The 19,820-nt window shown below is 33.0% G+C and overlaps 4 protein-coding genes across 9 annotated transcripts; 1 reads left to right on the top strand and 3 right to left on the bottom strand.

Moving 5' to 3' along the window:
* Positions 1 to 236: 236 nt before the first annotated feature.
* On the top strand, positions 237 to 2,632 carry LOC114374426. Its single transcript, XM_028332061.1, has 2 exons — positions 237 to 1,407; positions 1,689 to 2,632. The coding sequence occupies exons 1-2, from the start codon at positions 720 to 722 to the stop codon at positions 2,318 to 2,320; spliced, it is 1,320 nt and encodes a 439-aa protein (XP_028187862.1). The 5' UTR covers positions 237 to 719; the 3' UTR covers positions 2,321 to 2,632.
* Positions 2,633 to 3,489: 857 nt separating this feature from the next.
* LOC114374809 (dihydroflavonol 4-reductase-like) lies at positions 3,490 to 6,582 on the bottom strand. 4 transcript variants are annotated; one of them, XR_003658630.1, is made up of 4 exons: positions 6,317 to 6,582; positions 5,740 to 5,898; positions 5,409 to 5,567; positions 3,490 to 4,931 (listed from the first exon to the last, which is right to left on the bottom strand). XR_003658630.1 is itself a non-coding variant. In XM_028332504.1 (3 exons), exons 1-3 carry the CDS (start codon positions 6,483 to 6,485, stop codon positions 4,702 to 4,704), a joined length of 438 nt encoding a protein of 145 aa, XP_028188305.1. In that variant the 5' UTR covers positions 6,486 to 6,579; the 3' UTR covers positions 3,490 to 4,701. The 4 variants fall into 4 exon arrangements, 2 of the variants coding, with proteins under 2 accessions (XP_028188305.1, XP_028188304.1); XR_003658631.1 differs by having other exon boundaries at positions 5,740 to 5,825; positions 6,317 to 6,581; XM_028332504.1 differs by lacking the exon at positions 5,740 to 5,898 and having other exon boundaries at positions 3,490 to 4,811; positions 6,317 to 6,579.
* Positions 6,583 to 10,099: 3,517 nt separating this feature from the next.
* LOC114377499 (50S ribosomal protein L24, chloroplastic-like) lies at positions 10,100 to 13,196 on the bottom strand. The gene is made up of 4 exons (XM_028336041.1): positions 12,993 to 13,196; positions 11,535 to 11,573; positions 10,767 to 10,997; positions 10,100 to 10,541 (listed from the first exon to the last, which is right to left on the bottom strand). Exons 1-4 carry the CDS (start codon positions 13,098 to 13,100, stop codon positions 10,335 to 10,337), a joined length of 585 nt encoding a protein of 194 aa, XP_028191842.1. The 5' UTR covers positions 13,101 to 13,196; the 3' UTR covers positions 10,100 to 10,334.
* Positions 13,197 to 13,873: 677 nt separating this feature from the next.
* On the bottom strand, positions 13,874 to 18,626 carry LOC114377578 (calcium/calmodulin-regulated receptor-like kinase 1). Of its 3 annotated transcripts, none has more exons than XM_028336159.1 (8): positions 18,406 to 18,626; positions 17,093 to 17,469; positions 16,369 to 16,522; positions 15,926 to 16,052; positions 15,598 to 15,683; positions 15,450 to 15,521; positions 14,947 to 15,147; positions 13,874 to 14,472 (listed from the first exon to the last, which is right to left on the bottom strand). In XM_028336159.1, the coding sequence occupies exons 2-8, from the start codon at positions 17,407 to 17,409 to the stop codon at positions 14,134 to 14,136; spliced, it is 1,296 nt and encodes a 431-aa protein (XP_028191960.1). In that variant the 5' UTR covers positions 17,410 to 17,469; positions 18,406 to 18,626; the 3' UTR covers positions 13,874 to 14,133. The 3 variants fall into 3 exon arrangements, with proteins under 3 accessions (XP_028191960.1, XP_028191962.1, XP_028191961.1); XM_028336161.1 differs by having other exon boundaries at positions 14,134 to 14,472; positions 18,543 to 18,568; XM_028336160.1 differs by lacking the exon at positions 18,406 to 18,626 and adding an exon at positions 17,737 to 18,389 and having other exon boundaries at positions 14,134 to 14,472.
* Between the last annotated feature and the right edge of the window lie 1,194 nt (positions 18,627 to 19,820).

The following is a 19,820-nucleotide window of genomic DNA, read 5'->3' as shown; positions in this document are numbered from 1 at the left end:
ATTCAATGTATATCGTATCTAAGAGACAAGAAAAAAAAAAGGCAATGATGTGTACCTTGGCAATTAAAACCTTTTAGACATTTAACTAATTAATAATTACCACAATCAAATCAAGTCTTTTTTTATAAATAAACTGAAAAAAGTAACACAAACACGATCACGTGTAAATTTAGACTGTGAATGAACCAAAAACAAAATAGCGCTGTTCCTTAATTGTCACCACACTTGTTTAATAGCGCCACTGAACACGGTTTGTCCAAGTTAGTTGTTGTTGTCATGTTGTGCCAAAGATTCTTTGTTTCACTTCAATGTTCAACACACCACTTCCTCTCTTCTCTTGTATGGATTTGAGTCCTTGTCTCACTCCCTCTCTTGTGTGATCCCCTGACACCGCCCCCATGCAATATTGCAATTTTCCAAATGCTTTCTCTTGCTGACATTTGCACTTGATCATTTTTCAGGGCTCATATAGATATACAATCTTTTCAAATTTTCTTCTAAAACATGTTTTGCTCTTCTCTTGTCCCTTTGATGCATAGCAGCAAAAGGGGTGTTTGCATAAAGCAGAAAAGTTGGTAAATGGCATGGTATATCTTTAACAGTGGAGCCTTTTGGGGTTGAATATTCTGAAAAAAAAGTTGAAGAGTTCAGAAAGTTTAGCTCTTGTTGTTGTTAGAAAAAGGTGAAAAAAGTTGGGAAGGAGTGAGGATAATAATAATATGCCAACTGTGTGGTTCTCTTTGAAGAGGTCTCTACACTGCAAATCAGAGCCATCAGATGTTCATGACCCCAAAACAAGGAAGCAGTTAACCACAATCTTGACCAAAAAGGGAGGAGGGTCAAGTAGGTCAGGTTGTTCAAGGTCCATAGCAAATCTCAAAGATGTAATCCATGGTAGCAAGAGGCATCTAGAGAAGCCACCAAGTTGCAGCCCAAGATCCATAGGTAGCAGTGAGTTTCTCAACCCAATAACTCATGAAGTGATCCTAAGCAACTCAAGGTGTGAGCTGAAAATCACTGGCTATGGAGGTTTCCAAGAAGGAGGGGTTGGAAGTGATGGTGGAGGTGGTGGTGCCAATAATGGGGGTGTCAATAATAGTAGTGATTTGAGTACCTTTGTTGGCACTTTAAGGCCTGGCACTCCTGGCCCTGGAGGGCACCCTACAATGCACTACTTCAACCCTTCTTTTAGGACTTCATCCACTCCTCCAAGGAAATCTCCTTTCCTTTCATCAGATAAAGAAGGGTCAGGTTTGCATGGTGTTGGAGTTCTTGGACCTCATTCTAGCACAAGGGTACCTCTTGAGACAGATTCAAATGTGTCTTCCACTGTCACTTGCCACAAATGTGGAGAGCAATTCAACAAATGGGAAGCTGCTGAAGCTCATCATCTCTCCAAGCATGCTGGTACCTAACCATTTTTCTTGTCAGTTATTTATTTATTATAACTTTTTGACATTCATGCTTTTCTACTATGTTCAAGTGGATAAGGTCCACATTCTTGTTGCCACATCTTCATCAGATATAAATGGATTCTTTTGTTTTTATCTTGTGGTGAGGAAGCTTTTGAACTACCAAAATTACTCCTCTTCAATGTCTTTTATTTGAATTCAAGTTTGTTTATAGTTTAATGTTGTTTTCACACATGTTAAGAATTAAAGAGAGAAAGTTTTTTTTTTTTTGGGCAGTTACTGAACTTGTGGAAGGTGATTCATCAAGGAAAATAGTGGAGATAATATGCAGGACTAGCTGGTTGAAGTCTGAGAACCAATGCGGTAGAATTGAGAGAGTTTTGAAAGTGCATAACATGCAAAAGACACTGGCTAGGTTTGAGGAGTATAGAGAGTTGGTGAAAATCAAAGCTAGTAAACTCCCCAAGAAACATCCAAGGTGCCTTGCTGATGGCAATGAGCTTTTGAGGTTCTATGGAACCACTGTTGCATGCTCTCTTGGTCTCAGTGGCTCTTCCAGCTTGTGTTTATCTGAAAAGTGTTGTGTTTGTAGAATCATCAGAAATGGGTTTTCTGCCAAAGAGGAACTCAAGGGTGGAATAGGTGTTTTCACTACTTCCACAAGTGGAAGGGCTTTTGAATGTATTGAGGTTTTTGACCATGACCCTTCATTGAGAAAAGCACTTATAGTATGCAGAGTCATTGCTGGCAGGGTCCATAGACCTCTGGAGAACATTCAGGAAATGGCAGGACAAACAGGCTTTGATTCGTTGGCTGGGAAAGTTGGTCTTTATTCAAATATTGAGGAGCTTTATTTGCTCAATGCTAGAGCTCTTCTTCCTTGCTTTGTGGTAATTTGCAAGCCATGAAGCTAAAGAATCAAGGTTTAAAAAAAATGGGAACATTATTGTGTGATTTTTTATGAATCCCCCTATTTTGGCCTTTTTATGAACCATGGAGGTTCTTTTCCCAACTTTTGAAGAATTTTGATTCATAATCCAAAGTCATGTGTGCTTTTTCTTTGTTTATTGAATGAACCTTCTACTCATACATTTGTATTTTTCTTAATGGCACTGAAATTTTTCATCTGCACAAGATGAAGTGCCCGAAGTAAATATTGTAAGATGATGACATCTAACTGTTGAGTCAACTTGAGCAATTAGCAATCTCTTTTAACAACATTTCCACTTGAATTAATGGTCCACTGTTGGTTGCAGTAGTTGTGTCCGTGTTATATTAATTGATCTAAAAAATGTTGTCTACGTGAAATAGTAGTAACCAACTAATCTGATTAGAATTTGCTAATATTATCAAATTTGCAAGATATGGAAGAATCCTAGTTGTGTGTGCATTTAGTTAAGTAGTAGTAAAGCCTAGGACAAGGTGCGCAGATTATTTTGTTTAGATTAATGCAATCGATGATTAGATTCCATTTTAAGTGGTCGTTGAATGACTTAAATTGACTCACCAAGTGGTCACTATTCATGATGATAGTTGGGTTATTTATAGGTGTAATCAAAGAACGTGTGTGACCTCAGTCTTAATAGATTAATGGACATAGACTGCCATAAACTGTGACAGCCCTGCTAGTACCTTGAGCAAATATTGTTAAAATGACCCATTTTCTATTTTTCTGTTAGGAAAATAATTACATAAATAATGTAATGTGGTCCTCCTTGAATGGTTATGGTTCAAGTTCAAAACAGAGATGATTCCAAACATAAGGACAAATATGGGGAAGGATTACAAATATATGTTCAAAGTTGGGACATATATCCATTGTCTTTTTTCTTATTGCCATAGTGCTATTGCTATCAATGTCTTGTTAAATATTTAATTGCCAGTTTTTTCTTCATTGGAGCTTTATGGATCAATTCAATTTCAAACAGCTATGTGGTTTAAGATAAGGTTATGTGGTCAATTTCTCTCTTCCTATTGTATTTATATGCTGTCATATAAAAATGAGTGTATATATATATCATTGGCCACTTTTGGGGGTCTTAACTCCCAATGGCATGGCATGGCATAAATCCGAGTGTGGGTTTTGAATGACATTTCATTACCGTAAAATCTGTACAGCTTTCAACTTCTCATGGCACATGCACCTCATAAATGTGCACTAACCCTCATTACACCACCCTCTTGTTTGGGGATGGACATCATTCAATGAAGGTATCCTCATTGGATATTTCAAAACTTTGAAGTGAAGTATTTTGGAAATATTGGACATGTAATGAGCTAGGTGTAGTTGGCATGAGACTCATAATTAGGCTGCAACAACAACTACTACACAGCCATGAGAAGCTTGACATCAATTTTCTGAATTCTGACACTTATGAACCATTTGTGGTTTCCCTCTTAAATGTTTGGTTCAGACTTCGCTTTCTGATAAAACTAAAAGTAGTGAAGAACTAGCCCCTCAAAGACCAAGGGTTAAAACTTGTTACCATGTTTTCCCACTTGCCTATAAATTTTTACCAAGGAGTTGAGCTTAGCTCTATCTTTAGGATTGAATTTGCTTATAAAATGTTTGTTATAATAATTGCAGACTTCCCAGTTGGTTCCCATTGTAGGCTCAGATATTCAGATTCTAATTTTAAATATACAATGTGGTCACGTTTTGGAATTCATCAGCGCCTTCTGAATGATGTAAATGCCGCAGATCACGCTGGAAATTTTTGGGACCAGACCTCTGCCATAAATCATTAATGATGGCTATAAATTCTCGTAAAACAGTTAAGATTAAATAACGCATACAGATAGAACAAAATTTATATATACAGTTTTATATATATAGGTGCTTCTGCTGATATAGAACTTTGTCCATGCAAATATTCATCTTTCAAGAAAGAACTTGGTCTTTTAAAACATGACTTCATTTATTTTTGTGATCACAAAAATAAAAAATAAAAATACAAAAGGTTTAAAATCGTGTGCAATAGTATTGAAAGACTATTGTCTAATGGGAGGTAAATAACCATAATCTAGGCAACAAATAATTATCTGATGGATTATCAGAATTCTTCTCAGCAATCCTTCATGTGTATATAAGAATAACATAATCAATGAAAAAAACTAGAGGTTAATTTCTATATACTGAGTGTAGAAAGTTTTACTCTGTCAGCCAATCAAAAATCATACTTGACCTGACTTTTTTTGGAAGCACATGGTAATTCTCAACAAACTTACCATATGACAGGTTGTAATTAGATGAAAACTGTAAAAATCATTTATACTGTCAGTGCATACGCTAATTTCTCAAACGTTGCCTTTTCTTATTTGAGTAGGAATGCTCTTTGGCAAGAAGATTAGCCAACATAGACAATGGACAACTTTGGCTGCTGCATATGTATCGACCTTCTGCATTAGAATGCTCCATTAGGAATATGTGCGCACTGTATATATCTTCAATGTGAACTAAAGCAATTGACCCTATTCGTGCATTTACAGCAGATAATATCTTGAAGAACTCAGGTTCATCTATTCATATAAGATCAATATGGTCAAACACAATGACATGATAAATAACTCATTAACTCAAGTAAGTTAGCACAAAAGTTTGATGCTGTCCATTTTATGATGCACAAGGAGTCTTAGAGATTCATTCAATGCTTTTGGGGAATTTTATGGTACTTAAATTTACACATGAAATCTGCAGTATCAAAAACAAAAAAGTTCATGCTCTTTGCTGACCACTCATTTGACCAATTTTCTGCAAATAAACAGAACTTCAGGCAATAAATATTTTATGTTTATCAACTTTTAGTATTATGGCTTTCCCTTAAAACAGTCACAGGAATTCTAGTTATCATAGACAATAGTAATAAATCATTCATTTACCTTTCTTGCACAAATTAGATAACTAGTAGTTTCCACATATATTGATGATTTTTCAATGTCTCTAGGTGAAATAACATTATACCAACCAACACATACATTGAAGGTAAAAAAAAAAACCTGTTATTGGTGACAGTAGGACTTTAACACTTGATGGTACACTAGCAGTGAAGAATGGGCCAGCAACAGTGGTTGTTATGACTGACACAAGATCAATGCCATTCTCTTTTGCAAACTTAAATGCTGCCTCTTCTGTTAGAAGCTTTGAAAGTGCATAAACTGCCACAGTGAAGAAACTCTCAAAAGGAAGCAACATACTATATATACAAATGCAAACTATCCAAGGGAAGACCCACTAAAGTCGGCCTAGTGGCCGAATAGTTTGCATGAGGTTCTAAGTTCTAACTTGAGTGTCGTCAGGGAAAGAATTACTTAAAACTTAGTAACTTACCCACCCACTTGCTTGTGTTTTCAACACAAGTTCACTTTGGATTTGGCAAGATTCATCAACAAGAGGTTTCCACTTCCCATTGCTGTCTTTAAAAGTAATCGTACTTAATGAAGATGTGAAGACAACCCTTCATTAAGTACGATTACTTCCCATTGCTGTCTTTAAAAGTAATCGTACTTCAGAATCATCATGGTCACATATATATGTAATGGAAATTTAGAAGTGCAACATTTTCGTTTTTAATTAAAACTGTAAGAACACTGATTTTTCTTTTGAAATCTTTGATTCTTCTGGGAGAGACTGAAGTATTTCAAAAGATGTGTTATACAGAAATCGAACTTAAAGCCACTTCCACAAGATCAATGAGCTACGTACACTCATTAGAACGATGGTAAGAACAATAACTTAGAAGTACATGCAGGCTTATTGAGAGAATTAATCAAGCAAGTAATTAAATAGCCAGCACAAATACGTGATATTAACTAAGTTATCTTTCTCAATTCTTTGATTCAGAAAATGATAAAACAAAAGTTAAGCGAAATTAAAAGTGTAGCTAGTAAAAGGGTTATATACTAACCATGATCTCTAACAGTGGCATGAACAGTGTACCCTCTTTCAAGAAGAGCCTCCACAAGCCATGAACCAAGGTACCCAGTTGCTCCGGTAACACAGTATGTTGCAGAAGAAGAACCAATTATTTCACCTTTGCTCTTCTTCACCGTCTTAAGAAAAACTGCTTCCTCCATTTCCTCCTTTTCTTTCTCTCCTACCAAAGTAAACTAAACCACCCTTATGAAGTGCCAATTAGATCGATGTTGCTATATATGTAATTTTAACCATTGATTCTCTCTTTGAAAGTAATTAATGGTTGCATGGTACAACTAAAAAATTATTGATATATTAAAGTAATAATAAAAAAGATAATAAGGATCAGTGTTACAATTATATTAATGTTTGAATTTTTTATTGATTGTGTTTACAGATATTGTTAATATCTGTACTACTATTGTATTATTATAGTCATTGGCGAGCATCCAACACGTACCCTCGTACTATGGCATGTGCAATAAATGGTTATAGCTAGGGTTGAGTCATGAGTGATTTCATTTGTAGCGTTTCTACTCAGCTTAATTTTCTTTCTTTAAATAAAGTTGGTGTATTTTTTTGAGAGATAATTATTTTAAGTTGGATAGAAATATTATGAATATTTTTTATAAGCATTTAAAACAATTGCATTTTAACCACTTTTGCATTAAATTTATATTTCATATTTTTGAAATCTACCGTTAAATTAATTATTATAAAAGTGAATGATATATATTATAATTTATAATCAAAGTAAATTTGATTTTAAGTGAATTTAAACTAAATGCATCCAACTGATTGTTTACTCTCATGTTTATATATACACACACGCTAATACACTCATTTTCAGAATCATGTTCATAAATATTTATACAACAGTATTATCAGTTCTGTGCATGGTTGCCAAATGTTAAGAATTGTGTACATGTGTCCACGACATAATCACATGCACCAAATTCAACTGCACAATTACGGTTCATGATTGCATTCTGTTTTTAAGAGTATGTTTATTTTTTCTGACTATGTAAAAGAAAATATTAAATATGTTTGTTTATGTCTGATAATTGTTAAAAAATTAAATCATAATTTTTTATCAATTTTTTATATAGGAAATAATATTTTTTAAGATAAAAAATCATTTATAAGTGTGTATTAATTAGTTAATTTAGGCTATGCTTGATATAAATAGATACAAATTGAAAAACGATGTTGTTGAAAATTGAAACGATAAGATAGATTATTGAATTAGAAATATTTAATATATTATAATTAATTAGTGCACATAAAATAAAGGTAGGATAGCTTGCTTATGTGTGCATCTATATTTATAAGTAAAATAGACTGAAAATAAGTGTTAAATGTAGAGTTTAATTTAATTAGAGTTTTATATTTCTATTAATTATTTTTTAAAAAATTATTATAACGTAGATAATTATTTTAAATAAATTTTACTTCAGATCATATTACGTCATCTCAACAAGAAGTTTAACTCAATTAATTAAATAAAGTATGTGAATATTATAATTTTTTTTATTATTAATTTTTACGGATAAAAAATATATTAGCTCAACTCAAAATAAACTCAAATCCATCTTAAAAAGTATCAAAATTATTTTTCAAAACTTCAACTGGTCTAGCAAACTTCAAATCAAGCCATATTAATAAAATGAAACGGATGATGAACACTACGTAGAAAAAGTTGGATTAAGATATACTACAAGATAAGGGCTATCTAACTTGAGCATGCGCATGTATTTTTTTAATATAACTGATCGATCATGGGAGATAATGATAAAATTGTATAGGAATATTATATATATTGATAGTTCGTGTAAATCTTTAATCGAACACGTAGGATAATACACCTCCTTTTAGGTCATTTGTGCATACTTTGCTGTTCTTTCAAATTTTATCACAGTTGCTACTATTTTGCAAGAATTGCGAATTCTGGAACAAAACTAATTTAAGTGTATTTTATAATTAGTTAATATTTGTCATACAAATTAACAATATAAACTTTTATTTTTTTTATTATAAATAACATTATTTAAAATGTTTCACTTAAAATATTTCCTGTTTACACGATTCATTGTTGACAATTTGAAGTTGCCTTTTATTCTTTTATCTAATATTTTATTTAGATTTTCAGCATATAAGAGTTCACCTTATATCAATGGGATGCAGTACTTATATGTATTTGTTTCTCTTCCTCGCAAAATACTACTAAATGAATGAGTTTTATTTGGAGTGAGACAAAGGCATACTGATATCATAATTCATATAACAAAATATAATTAAATTAACATAAGGTCTATTGGTAGATAGCTGTATTTTTTAAACATGTTGTGAGTCTTGACCATGTAAATAGAAAAGATTTTGTTTAAAAGAAAGTTATCTTATGTTTCAAAATAAATTAATTTGACTATCGATCGAGAAATATCTTTAAGTAAAAAAAAAAAGAAATAGTCCAAATCAACTGACAACAACAAATGATATGATCTGAGTCTAAGCCACCATAAAGGATCAAGTGAAATGTCGAAGTCAATGACCACATATAACCAGTGAATGTAACCTTGGCAATCAGCTTACAGTTTACAATTTATTAGTACCAACATTAGTCCATGGCTTCACCATGCTATCACTCAAGCCTGATTGGTTGTCTAAGCCCTAAATGGGTGACTATCATTTTCAGAATTCTCACTAGCATAATTTTTAATTAGAAATAATCAAACCACCGGTTTGTAACTTTGTGCCCCATTTGAGAAAAATAAAATAAAGGAGGTTGTGAACATTATGCTAATGCTAAACAATAAAAGGGTGGATTCAACTCAATATGGCTTTGGTGAATTAATCTAATTAACAATATGACGTTAGATCTTAATTTGTTGTGACATATTAAATGGTTACTAAACTTGTTCACAACTGAATTGGGGATATGTGAGATGACTTTTTGATTTGTTTGCAGCTAAGACTTCTCGATTGGGGATGATTTTGTCTCTAGCTTCTTCAAACATAATTGATAGTGAGACTATTGTTTGACCTATTAATAGTGTATTTGCTTAAGCGTCCCTGATGAACGTTCCTTCCCATCCCGCCAAAAATTTATGAAGACGCAGAAACAACATTTAGATGCTTCAGGTTGGACGTGGATCACAAATAACAAAAGTTAAACCAAACATGTACTAAGTGGAAAACCATGCTTGAAGAAGTAACATTGGTCCACAAGACCTTTGCTTTGTCCATGAACACGGTGCTTTGTGCAATATATGATGACAGTTGTGCAAGTGTTTTGATGATCCATGAAATTACCATGACATTATATTAGAATGCTACGAACCAAGCTACTGGAAAATGCTAAAAACTACCATTAGAGAGCTAAGAGAATAAAACAAAGACTGATATTTCTTAGTTATTGCAAAACCTTAAATTAAACTAGTTAAATGTATGCTCTCCAAGAAAGGTGCATAAGCATGGTGAGTGGAACTTGTAGCTTCTATAAAAAAAATATAGTTAGCTGAGAATCTGATAAACACTGAACATGTCTGAAAAATACCCTTTAACTCTTCATTAGTTTAACCACTTAGTCAATCAATTTACTAAATACATACTTTAATTTAAATAATTTACATACTAGTTTGAGCATTTTAACCACTGACCTATTGATTCGAGTATCAATCCACTAATCTAGTATCTTTACCCAGTCAATGACTAGGCTGGTTCTAATAACATTGCTTTCTATTTCATTGTTTATTCCAAAAAGAAGCAATCCTGGTTAGTTTGAGCAGGGAGTCATTAAGGAAACAACCACTCTGTCACTTACATGAACAATAGTTCTTCAAAAAATCTCAATTGCTCAATAAGCAATAGACAAATTTGATCACCCAGGTTTCATTATATGGAGATCAATAGACAGACCAAAAATATACATTAGATAACAAAATGGAAGAGAGATCACAACAAGTACTGCTAGAGTTACATTACTAGTGAATGAATGAATTACGTAGGTAAAACTAGGCGGCAGCAGCAGTAGCTTCTTCAGTTAGCTTAGTAGCCTCCTTCAGTTTCTTCCAGTTCTCTGCACTATCAATTATTTCACCAGTTTTTAAAAGGTAGCGGACTTTTTTACCATTATCAAGGACTTTATGCCCCACACGGCTTGCTACCTTCTGATCTTTGGAGTAGAGCATCACATTTGAGCTGTGGATAGGACCTTCAATCTGGAATTTAAAAAAAACATGTTTCTCAAAAGTATTAGTCGTTGAAAATATACACCAATGGACAATTATTCTGCTTATACATAATAAACAATGAATGAGATGTCAAAGGAAGTAATAGCATATCCATACTTTCTAAGGGAAAACAAAAGTTACTTTCATTTCTTGAAGAACATGCAAAAGTGAAAAAAGATTTTATAACTGTGAAGCAAGGGAAATGAAGACAACCTTAATAATTTGCCCTGGTTCCCCCTCTTCTCTACTCTTCACATGCTTTGTCTTCAAATTTAAATCTTTCACTATAACAGTGCTGTTATGCTTGAAGATTTTAGTAATCTCCCCAACTTTACCCCTTTCACGTCCAGATATGACTTGCACCGTATCTCCAAGTTTAACATGCATTTTGTGCAAGATAGGAAGGCTGTTTGGTTTACACTCCTTCCGTTCCCATCGTTTAAGCTGCCAGAGGAGAAACAAAATATTACACAAAACATTAAGGCTAGCTACATAATATATTTTGAGTATAACTATGCCTAGATATGCTGTTTTGCAATATAAATTTAGAGAAGCTTTCAGACTTGTTTCGTTTACATTTCCTCAAGAACATGAAAAAGGTTCATAACTCATTGAAAACGGATCCAGTGTCAGTGTTAAGTTCTATATACTATTCAGATGACCCTACATTTGTTTTGAACAGGTTTTTTTTTAAATACAAAGCAAAATAAGGCTAAATTTTTTTGTAGAATTCTTTATATTAAGTGTGGATCAAATTTGTATCACAAGCATTGACTGGATCAAGTTCAATTGTGTTCTCAGATACTAGCAAAATGTTTTTAATCAAATTGATTTTTTTAAGTGCTACCAAGTATGACCAAATAATGAACTGCAAATGATTGCACATGCACTGTTCTTCAGTCCATTTTGGTTGAGCTTAATAAAATAAAATTTGAAAAGAATAATCATTGGTCATGGATGAGGCAAGAATCTGATACTAACCCTCATTACAATAGGACATTGCTTCTCTGTTGACTTACCCTGCATATTACAAAGATAATAAAATATAAATTATCAAGTTAGTCTACAAAACTCTTGAGTACAGCATCTGTAGGAATTATGAAATTTAGTTAAAAACTTGATTTTTTTATCCTCAATAACCATTCAATTCTTTTGTCTGACAAAATATTATTATAGTTGTTATTTTAAATGAAACATTAAGCACTCTTGCAAATTGCAACAAAATGATGAGCAAAAGAAATTAAAAGAGTCTAAAATTTAAAAGATTATATTAATAAGAAAAATCAAGTAAATTTGTTGGAGACGTTGAGATAAGAAGATAGGATATTAAATTTGGAGAAATAATCACTTATTTTTCAAAAGTTCTCTCAGAAAGCTTATAAAATATGCAAAATAATTTGAACTAAATAGACACTAAAAGAAACACAAAATCTTAGCTGCAGTATGACTTAAAAATATTTATTAAAAGATGATAAGCAAATTTTTCAATAAACCCAAAGTTTGTGTGAGCTAATATAGTGGACAAATAAAGATAATAAAATTGTAAAACAACTAATCCAAAGTTAGAAACGAGCTACAAGCTTAAAGTTTTATTCCATTATCCATATCAGTAGAATATGTTTCTTCAGCATAACAAGGCAACAACTTCAATTGAAAAGTTTGCTGAGCCAATTCCTAACTTCAAAAGCACCACTGCCACATAGACAAGCACCAAGCTTATGAGCCTGGTACAGTTAAAATTACTTCGCTTTCGATCATAAGAAGTGAGAATATGCTTTGAGGTAGGTAAATAGTGAGTACCAGGTTTGAATTCATATCTAAAAAAAGTAGCAGTACTTTGGGCCACATTACAAATGGAGAATTCATATCTCCAATTCGCCATTAGTGAATTCATATCGATCCGTGTAGTCTTTAACCGAGCCAAATGGCATCGTATGGTGCATTTAGTTGAACTCACCTAGTGAGATAAGGTTTCTATTGTTGTTGTATCCGGGTATCAAAGTCCAAAAACAGCTTCAATCAGAAATTGTATATTATTTTTCTCATAAATACTAACAGATTCCCCTACCCCTTCAATAAGTGCTTAGTGCTTAGTTTATATTCATTCTTAGTGCTACCAACTATTTCCAATAGCAGATTCATGTCAAATAAGTAGTTATTTTAATGAATAAACAATTAAACAAACTCTAGCAATACTAACACATTTACAGGGAAAAAACAAAAAAAAAATAAGGACAAAAAAAAAAGAGAAAAACTTGAATTATTAATTTCCAAGAGTTTGGATTCTAACAGGGAACAAGCACATCTGCTAAATAGTAAAAGACCAATTTGAGTATTGGGAGAGAGGAAGCACGTGGAGTGATCAAAATTGAAACTTGAATTGTAAAAAAGAAATAAATAATTGGGAAATGAGTGATGGGTAGAGAGAAAAGTGCGTACCGGAAGAAGAGAGGGGAGAGTGATGGGAGAAAGGCGTTGGCCTAAGAAAGAGTTGGAGGAGAGGGAGAGACCGACCATTGAGCTCTGAAGCGCAGCCATGGCTGCCATTGTTGCTGCAACCTCTTATTCTTTCTTTCTGCTTCTGATAATGCTTGCTTTCGGATAAAACGATGTGTGAGAGTCAGAGTAGAGTAGAGCATTCATCAGAGGGAATAAGGGAAATGCCTAAAATGGACAAGCAAAACGACTGACGTCTTGGTTGGTTTCAAAATGGACTGTGGGATTCAAGTGGGCCTTTTGACCAAGCCCAAACTTTGATTCATCTCTCTGTTTTCGTTTTTCTTTCTTTCTTTTAAGGGTATTTTCTTTCTCAATGTGAGGTGGTCACGTGATAGATGTAAAATTCAGATTTAGTTATTGAATGTGTAAAAAATACAATAAATTTATCCTGCTGATAATTTTTTATACTTTTTATATATTCAAAAATTAAATTAAATTTTTCATCTTTTATGAGACAATTACTTATCGCTTTACACTTTTTCGTTACCCAAGTGTCATTGTTCAATGTTTATTGTTGTAACTGTTTGACACGTTAGTTTTTTATTTTATCCTTCAATGTGACTGTGTAAGGAATCATATGTAGCAATGGCATTTTAGAAAAAAAAGTGTGGACCAAATGGATCAATCCACTTTATTAGTATAAATTGTCCTTGTTATTGTTATTGTTGAAAATTAACCTGTCTCCCTTCCTCACAACCTATTTGAATTTAAGTTGAAATGTATGATGTTTGCCAATTATATTTCAAGAACTCATTTAATTGAGATGAATAATGTTAAAAATAATTCTGATATGTAGGATGCTAATAGAGTATGAAAATAGATTACGGGCAAGAAAGGTAACTTTCTATTTGTAACTTCAAATTAGTTCTTGGAAGTATTAATATACAAATTTTGTAGTGTCATTTCTGCGAGACAACAGAACTAGGTAAGACAGATAAAATAAAAAATTGAGAAAAAAAATAAAACAACAAAAAAACATGTTAACACAATTACAGAAGATGATGCATCATCATCAAATCCAAAGGCAAAAACCAAAAATTCAATGTAACCAAAAGAACTGAGCTAAATGCTAAACCTTATTCTACAAATCATAAATGTCAGCTGTACTATCTATAGATTCTTCTCTTCTGTGGTCAGTGACAGAATTCTTGGTCTCTAGCTGATCAACATCAATGGAGACTTCATCAGCTGTGGCTGAGAGGGACTTGTTGTGATGATGATTCCTTTGATGTCTTGATTTGAGGATCCGCGTCAACACTTGCACTATGTCCCTCATTGAAGGGCGTTTCTTTGGGGCACGGTTTATGCATTTGTAGGCAAGTGCTGCCACTTCATTCAGCTCTTGAAAATCACATTTTCCCTCGAGCCGAGAATCTACTATCTCCTCCCAACCTACTTTTCCCTCGGTGTCCATTGCTGCCTAATCATCCATTAATCAACAGCATTCATTATCATAAAAAATGAATCATGATCAGTGTTCTATTAATACAAAGCATTTTGATAGGACAATGTCATCACATAGAGTCATCAAACACATGCTTGGCAATGACTTGTTTTGATGTTGTATCATATATTTATATATCACCCCAAAAATGCCATCAAGGTCTTGTTCGGATAACCTTCCCTATAACAACTTATAGGAGAAAAAAAATAAGGTAAAAAGCATTGAGCTTTTCTCATAAGCTAAAAAAAATCAACTTATGCAGCTTAGCTTTTGAAGAAGATAGATGAAAGAATCTTTATAAAAGTTAAGTGCATATGGAGAAGTTCAAATTTATTTTACCTTCTTATTTTCTTCTCCTGTAAGTGTTTATGGAGAAATTTATTCAAACAGGATCTGAATCATTATCTTCAGTAGGGCTTATGGGCAGAGAAGGAGAGAGAGAGAACTTACAAGCTCAACATATTCCATAAGACCTTGCTGAGGATTTCGGCCGGCTATAAGTTCAAAGAGCAACACCCCAAAACTGTATACGTCACTTTTCTTGGTGAACGTCCCTGAGGATATATACTCAGGGTCAAGATAGCCAAAGGTACCCCGAATTGCAGCATGTTTATCCACCATCTCTTCTCTTGAGAGTCCAAAATCAGCAACCTGTTTGATTCAGCATCAACAATTATGTGTAAGAAGCATCCTAACCAACACTAAATGACTAAAAGAAATAGACATAATCATTAAGCAATATCACTAGACATGTCACGCCACATGACATGCTAGAATAGTCACTAATGTGACATTTTTAAATGCATGTCATAATTACCAAAAAAATAAAAATAGAAGGATAAAACAAAAATTTCCTGTATTTTGTGAGGGAGTAAAAACATTTAACCTAACCCTCCTTTCTTCTTTTACAAACTACTTTTTTGTTATAAAGGTGATGATTAGCAATGACATACCCTGGCTCGCATGGACTGGTCCAAGAGAATGTTAGAAGATTTGATATCTCGATGGATTACGGGAGGAACTGCCTGAAGTGTCAACAAATACATTTATAACTAAATAGAGAAAGCAGAATTATCTCAGTTTAGTTCACGGGACACTTACCCCATCATGAAGATACTCTATGCCTCTTGCTACGTCTAAAGCTATATGAACCCTCAAATCCCAGCCAAGAGCTCCATTCTCTTCACCTGAATATAGAGACAGGTTATTATTGCATATGGAAGTTGAACTTGCAAGGAATCACCCAAAAAAATGCACAACAATTGATAGGCACATAGTTTCAAGTACTATTTCATATTGTACTTACATGATTCTAGCAGAGAAAAAAGTATAAGGTGGGATTCAAATACTATTTCATATTGAACTTGCAAGGAATCACCCAAAAAAAATTGCACAATAATATGAAACAAAAGATAGATAGCTAACTTACTATACAAGTGGGAAGCCAAGCTCCCTTTACTCATGTAGACATATACAAGCATATGTTGTCCTTTTTCTGCACAATACCCGACCAAATTGACCAGATTTCTATGATGTAACCTTCCCAACAACATAACCTGAGAAAAAATAAAAGAACATAAAAGGTTTAGATTGGCAAACAAGCGGAAAGATCATACAGAAATATTGACTACATGATACCTTGATACTTCGCAACAGATAAATTACCCATTGCAATTAAGTTATCTAAATGGAAAAAAACCAAGTTGACAATTATTCATATCAAATTTAGCACGCAAATTTGTGTGAAGGTATAACAATTTGTCTTTTAGGATATAGTAAAAATAATATTTTTCATGTTTTGATTTTCCAAAAGGATATGTGGTCATCAATACTTTTATGCACCCCAAAGTAATGAAAAATTATTATCTTCACCTCTGTCTGAAATTCTTTCTCCCCTTGCTTAGAATTAGTTGCAAGAACTTTGACTGCCACAGTCTCGCCAGTAGACATCTGAGCTTTATATACAGGACCAAATGCACCTTGCCCTATGAGTGTTGTAAAATTATATGTTGCCTTTTGCAAATCCCTGAAGCACAGAAAAAAGTATTAAACAGAAAGAAAGAAAGAAGAAAGAGATAAATGACATGAAACAAGATGTTCTGTTTTCAAACTATTGTAAACTTGATTTCACTTTTAGAAATAAGCATTAGTCACTAAAATTGCAAAATTTCAAACATATGGAAGGATGAGACATGATGAGTCAAATGCCTAGAGATAATCAAACATTTATCTTATAAAGTATCATGGGATCATGAAGTTATAGTGGTTTAAAGTCATCCTTTCCTTAGTTTTTTTCCTTTTAGTAGTTTCCTTTCCTTAGTTTCATGAAGAAACTTTCATCATCCAATAGTTAAATGCTCCGACCAAATCACGCCGTTACTCCAGTGAGTTTCTCTTCAAAGAACAAAAACTATGAAGCATTTAAGTTTAATTTAGAGCCAACCATTTCATATTTTATACAAGAAAAAAAAAATACAGCTAATTATTACTCATTATTCATATAGTCTCAGCACATGTGCAAGAACATAGAGAAGGGTCATATCAGAACAAGAAGAATGGTAGCACATGAAGTTAATTCACTATAAGACAAACATACTTGTATGAATATTCTGGTATTCCAGATGCTGACACCATGTTACTACTCTTCTTGAAGCCATCAAGCCAGAAGGACATGCCATTTCGTCCAGACCTTACAGGTGATTCTGGACCTAAGGTTGAGTCCGATAGAATATTGCAAGAATCAACACCATTTTCACGGATTGGTATGGTATGTGCCCTCCGGGAACTGCTATTGCCAATCTGCGACCGCTTCCGGTGATATCTAAGACAGAACAATGCAGAAATTGCCAAACCAACTCCAATCACAACACCTATGGAAATCCCAATGATAAGTCCAGTTGACTCCTCTTTCATCTCGCTTCGTTCCTCTTCTGTGCTATAATTCCCTATTGATCATCCAATCCATTTACATACCTGCCACAATATGCAACAAAACATAGTCAAATTATGTGCCACCAGGTATAGACAAATATAGAGCATTCCGTGGTACTTGGTTTACAACATTGAACTTGAACCGGCCAATTGAAGGCTTTTCCTCTTAATTTTCTAAGTCACTATCGAAAAAGTCTTCGGAAGTATAAAACACTCAGAAGATAAAAAATAATATCAGGTAGAAAAATCAAAGCTGGACATTGGACAATGATATCAGTACATTGAAATAATCAATCAAGCACAACTTACCATCAACCACTTCACCAGTTACCACCCATCATGTCTATCCAAAACTAAAATTCACCAAAACCACAAATCAAGCAGAACAAGAAATGCATCAAATACCCAAAATAGAAAGGCACCAGAATATCCAAAGCAAATGTAACACAATCCTAATCCTCTCCTCTATACCAATCTGAAATGCATAAATCTCGAAACTTTATCAAATTTTCTATTTATCCAATCTTACAAGGACCCAGAAAACAGGAAAAACGAGAGCAAGATCAGAATGATGCAACATAGTCCAACACACAAATGAAATCTCAACACATTTATTTAAGCATGTGAGTCATATGGTGTAACCAAATGCAAAGAACCATTTTTTTTTCCTCTTCTTTTCATTCATCGCACAATGCTTTTTTCTTAGAACCAAAAAAGAATACACAAAAATTTTATTAAAAAAATACAAAAAAAGAAAGAAAAAAATGAAGAAGATATATCCAGCTAAGCAGCCACATTCATACACAAATCACACTTTGAAGAAACATAGGATGACAGATCAAAACACTGACAGACAGCAAAGAAGGTTGACACAAAAAAAGGAAACAACAACATGTTCTTGGAAAGCCATGAAGCGTGTACTCGCCATTTCACACACTAGAAAAAAAAAGCTTAATTAAACTGAAGCCAGTTAGTTACGTGTTTCGTGGAAGCTTTGCTAAAGACACCAAAGTGAAACTCAGAAGTGAGATGAGAAGCAATCAAAAGGTTAAAGGATCCTGAACGAGATTCCAATAACAAAAACGAGAGAAAAGAATATGTTACTGTTATGTTACTTGTTATATGTAAGAAGAGAGTTGAAAGCAGACACGGTTTCGGAAAAACTAATAAAAAGTGCAGATACAAACGACACAACACGAAAAACGGTGAAGTCGCCGTTAAAAAAAATATTAATAGAAGTGGAATTTGCAATAAAAAAGCGCCAATGGAGATAAACAATAAATAAATTGTTAATTTACAATTTTTTTAAAGTGACATTTTTTTTTCTACTTTTGTGACATATGGCAATTATTCTCATTGAAGGTGGTGTTTGGGATTCGGGAATTGTGGGTAGAAAGTCAAATGCTGCTGGCCCCATATTAAGCTGGACACGTGGTCCATTATTGAGCGTACAATCAGACTTTTGATTATTTAAGAACCATTTGATTGCACTGGTTGGGAAGAGTAAATAGGTCCAACCTAAACACTTGTAACATCTTTACAATGTGAAATTTTGAATGAAATAAAAAAATCATTTTAATTTTTTTTATTCTCACTGTTTTCACTCCCTTTGCGTTTATACTTCATATATTCATTTATCAACTTACATTATTATTATATTTTGTACGGTTGCTGCAGACAGACAAATCTGAAGTTTTGATTTTGATCTATCATATTTATCTGAATTCAATTCTTTTGATGAGCAAGTGGCCCATTATGTTGCAGTATAAAATTATTATATTTTTAATTTATTAAAAACAATTTTAATATAACTTTAAAGTAATTATTTATAATTATAAAGTTAAACATTTTTCTTTAAAGATTTATATAGTGTGAAAAATATTTATGTTATTAGTATATTTTAATTAAGTTTTAGTAATAAACTGAATGTTTATTAAAAAAAATAATAAACTGAATGTTTTTTTTATGCAAACTGAATGTTAATAGTATCATATATATTTGTGGGACAGGATTTATAAATAATTTTTTCTTTAAAATATGTGAGTGAAAAATTGATCTTTAGATACATATATATAAAAAAATTAATCAAAAAGAGATTAATTCTTTAAATAAATCTTAATATTTTAAAATATTAGTCTTAAATTCTCATTTTTAATGTAAAGGATTGATGTAAGGTTCAATTCGGTTCGCACATATGAAAATTGAATATTTTATGGGGTATCCCTCAAATCTGGTGCAATTGCAACTTGGAGAAAGTAGATTGGGGAGAGTTGGTTGAACCAATGGAAATTTTTAAAAAATTAATGAGAGTTAAAATTTTCATTCAAAACTACACACGTCTCAAAATCAAGAAAATACAAGATTAAAAAAAACCGAATGCGTGAAGCAAAGTT

Source organism: Glycine soja, chromosome 11 (genome assembly GCF_004193775.1).
Source record: "Glycine soja cultivar W05 chromosome 11, ASM419377v2, whole genome shotgun sequence".
Classification (NCBI taxonomy): Eukaryota; Viridiplantae; Streptophyta; class Magnoliopsida; order Fabales; family Fabaceae; genus Glycine; species Glycine soja.
Note: the sequence above shows the minus strand (reverse complement) of the source record. Positions and strands in the feature narration are given on the sequence as shown.

Coding starts and splice junctions, on each gene's coding strand:
- LOC114374809 (XM_028332503.1), bottom strand. CDS start 6,485: ATGGAGGAAGCAGTTTTTCTTAAGACGGTGAAGAAGAGCAAAGGTGAA. Junction 5,568..6,316: donor TGCCACTGTTAGAGATCATG/GTTAGTATATAA, acceptor TCACTGTGGCAG/TTTATGCACTTTCAAAGCTT. Junction 4,932..5,408: donor CCTACTGTCACCAATAACAG/GTTTTTTTTTTT, acceptor TTATATGAATAG/ATGAACCTGAGTTCTTCAAG.
- LOC114377499 (XM_028336041.1), bottom strand. CDS start 13,100: ATGGCAGCCATGGCTGCGCTTCAGAGCTCAATGGTCGGTCTCTCCCTC. Junction 11,574..12,992: donor CTCTCCCCTCTCTTCTTCCG/GTACGCACTTTT, acceptor TGTAATATGCAG/GGTAAGTCAACAGAGAAGCA. Junction 10,542..10,766: donor AACCAGGGCAAATTATTAAG/GTTGTCTTCATT, acceptor TTTAAATTCCAG/ATTGAAGGTCCTATCCACAG.
- LOC114374426 (XM_028332061.1), top strand. CDS start 720: ATGCCAACTGTGTGGTTCTCTTTGAAGAGGTCTCTACACTGCAAATCA. Junction 1,408..1,688: donor TCATCTCTCCAAGCATGCTG/GTACCTAACCAT, acceptor TTTTTTGGGCAG/TTACTGAACTTGTGGAAGGT.
- LOC114377578 (XM_028336159.1), bottom strand. CDS start 17,409: ATGAAAGAGGAGTCAACTGGACTTATCATTGGGATTTCCATAGGTGTT. Junction 16,053..16,368: donor AGAAAGAATTTCAGACAGAG/GTGAAGATAATA, acceptor ATTTTTTCTCAG/GTTATGTTGTTGGGAAGGTT. Junction 14,473..14,946: donor TTATGGAATATGTTGAGCTT/GTAAGTTCTCTC, acceptor ATGGATGATTAG/GCAGCAATGGACACCGAGGG.